This window comes from Priapulus caudatus, unplaced genomic scaffold (genome assembly GCF_000485595.1).
Source record: "Priapulus caudatus unplaced genomic scaffold, Priapulus_caudatus-5.0.1 Scaffold300, whole genome shotgun sequence".
NCBI lineage: Eukaryota > Metazoa > Priapulida > Priapulimorpha > Priapulimorphida > Priapulidae > Priapulus > Priapulus caudatus.
Genome location: NW_014577361.1, coordinates 70,148 through 72,647, shown reverse-complemented (window position 1 = coordinate 72,647; position 2,500 = coordinate 70,148). Strand labels below are relative to the sequence as shown.

The 2,500-nt window shown below is 40.8% G+C and overlaps 1 protein-coding gene across 1 annotated transcript in view; it reads right to left on the bottom strand.

The window, feature by feature from the left end:
• LOC106808729 (formin-J-like) overlaps positions 1 to 2,500 on the bottom strand; it is a 46,747-nt gene that overhangs the window by 23,576 nt on the left and 20,671 nt on the right. The window contains exon 5 of the mRNA XM_014811561.1: positions 431 to 464. Coding sequence (XP_014667047.1) covers positions 431 to 464 — 34 coding nt within the window. The remainder of the gene's footprint in view (positions 1 to 430; positions 465 to 2,500) is intronic.

The window sequence follows — 2,500 nt, the reverse complement described above, 5'->3', positions numbered from 1 at the left end:
GTAGCGAGTTAACAATTCTGATAAAAAGCTTCCGCGAGTTATATCTACGATTTGATTGGAATTGAATACAATTCAATTATTTTTATTCACGCCTGCGAGTATATGAGTCATAGTTGTGACAGCATTCTTCCTATTTATATTCCATACGCGTTTCTTATTAATTCGTGGACGATATCTTGTTCTTTTTATCTTTTATAGCTTTAAATTGAGACCATAACGTAGTTTACCCAGTTATGATGCAATTTTGTTCTTGTACTTCGAACCTGTGATCATGAATATTATTATTATGAACATATATTGTCTGATGATATCATGTTGATTCACGTTTTCCTTTATCACACATGTTATATATCTATATCTAGTATATTGGATTCTAGGATCGACTGCTTAAAGGGCTTCATTATGAGAAAAATCTATATAAGTTTCATACCTTAGTCTGCTAAAGGCGTGAAGCAATTGCAGACCTGCAATAGAAAGATATACATTATATACATATACACGTATAACATTCCCTAAAAAGCTATGTTGTGACATGAAATTAGGGTCTCTCTGATGCGGCTTTCAAGTCCATAGCCTACACGTTAGAATACTGGGATGAGAGATAGTAGAATGATAGAGAGAGAAGGACGTGTGTGTACGTATGTGCATGCGTCTGTGCGTGCGCGTGTGTGTATGTATATGCGCAAGTGCGTGTGCATGTGCGTGTATGTGTGTGCACGTGTGTGTACGTGCGAAATCATCTTCCACATCAACTCTAAAGGATCTTTCACGATTTAGTTTTATGTTCGCTTCGCTTGTGTGTTTAATGTGTTTATTCGCTTATTCGCTATAAAGCGGTGTGTAGAACAACAACGATCCGTCTAAATCTCTCTTTAGCATTAGCTCTTAGCTACCACTCTTTACACGGCCTGCTCGGATACATTAACCGATCCTGTTTTTTACGCTAGGTTTATACCAACCTCGTAAATTATGTGTGGCAAGAAAACGGAGAAATACTAATACCTCGTGCCCCATTCCTTGGAGTTTGGAATTGTTAAAGGAATACATACAGAAACTTCCGTGGAGATGGAAGATGGAAATATGCATTTTACCAGGTTGCTGTCATGTATCATATATATTATATAGCTCTTGTAACATATTTAACACATTACAGTTTAATTTCATTATTAGTTCATGCTGTATTCCTAATTCTACCAAGCTTTATCTTGCAGTATATTTATATAGCAGTATTGTCCAGTATATTTTGACTATGTGGAGGGTCTGGACGTAGATATGCCGGCTATGCAAAATACTCGCATGAATTGTTCAACCAACAAATACCGGATAGTTTCGTCACCTCGGGGTAGGTGAGAGAATGCATGCAGCATGCAGCTTACCGCCCGAAATTCCACGCAAGCAGGATACTGGGTGGACCCGGGATATAAGGAGTGTACCGTGAAGGTGGATTAGCCCCAAGTCTTAAATAAATAACCACGCGCGTCGGTATTTTCTTAATGGTACAGTTCAACCTGTGCTAGCGGACACCTCTATAGAACGGACGCCTGCATGTCTATGAAAGGCATATTTGGGGTTCCATTGAGGCGCAGTTAATTATACAGTAAAATCACGACGACAGAACAGACACCAGTTCATAAATAACACTTTGAGCCCCCTCCCAGCACACACAAGGTTTAAGCAAGGTACATAGAATATTTCATACAGGTTAGGCAACCACGTTGACCTGCAGGCAAGAACATTGTGTGGCATATATAAATGTCTGTTCCTGCGCGGGGCATTTGTCGCATATGGCCATATGGCATTGCCTGCCTCTGTCACGCAGTTACATATGATTACCTTGTAGGATATTGTTAATGTTATCTAGATATAAGAAACCGCGACCCGTACAGCGATCTTCAAACATAGTTTCGTGCCATACAAACGTGCCGTTAATGTGTATAGTTGTCCAACCTAACCAATCGGTGTTGCGATGGGACGTTCTAAAGACCATGCTTTGCAATAATGTGACGCAAAGTCGACATTTTGGCGCACTCAGGTAAAAGGCATATGAACTGGCCTAATTTGTCAGACCTAGCAACGCTATCCATTCGTTGTGAGGTTATCTCGCACAAGCGGTTATAGGTCAATATAGGAAATATTTGACGTTGGTAGCATCAAGGGATACTGTACGTAAAGACAGCTATATGCGCTAATCTATGTCCGCATTAAGACGAGCGTTCTATATTCAAAGTATATTTTGTGATTACTATGCTGACGGTATATGCGCGCATCACATTTCATCTCATGTAGGCCAGCAACGAATTAGTTTACTGACGAGCATAGAAACTCAAATCACCGATGACCCGAAATCGTTATGATCCGGAAGAGGGCGTGCATGTTCTCTGCTCATCTGTGACCGTTCATACGCATATTCACCTATATACACTGTATATATATATACAGGCACGCACGGACGGCCAGATGCACGCACGCACGCACGCACGCACGCACGCACGCACGCACG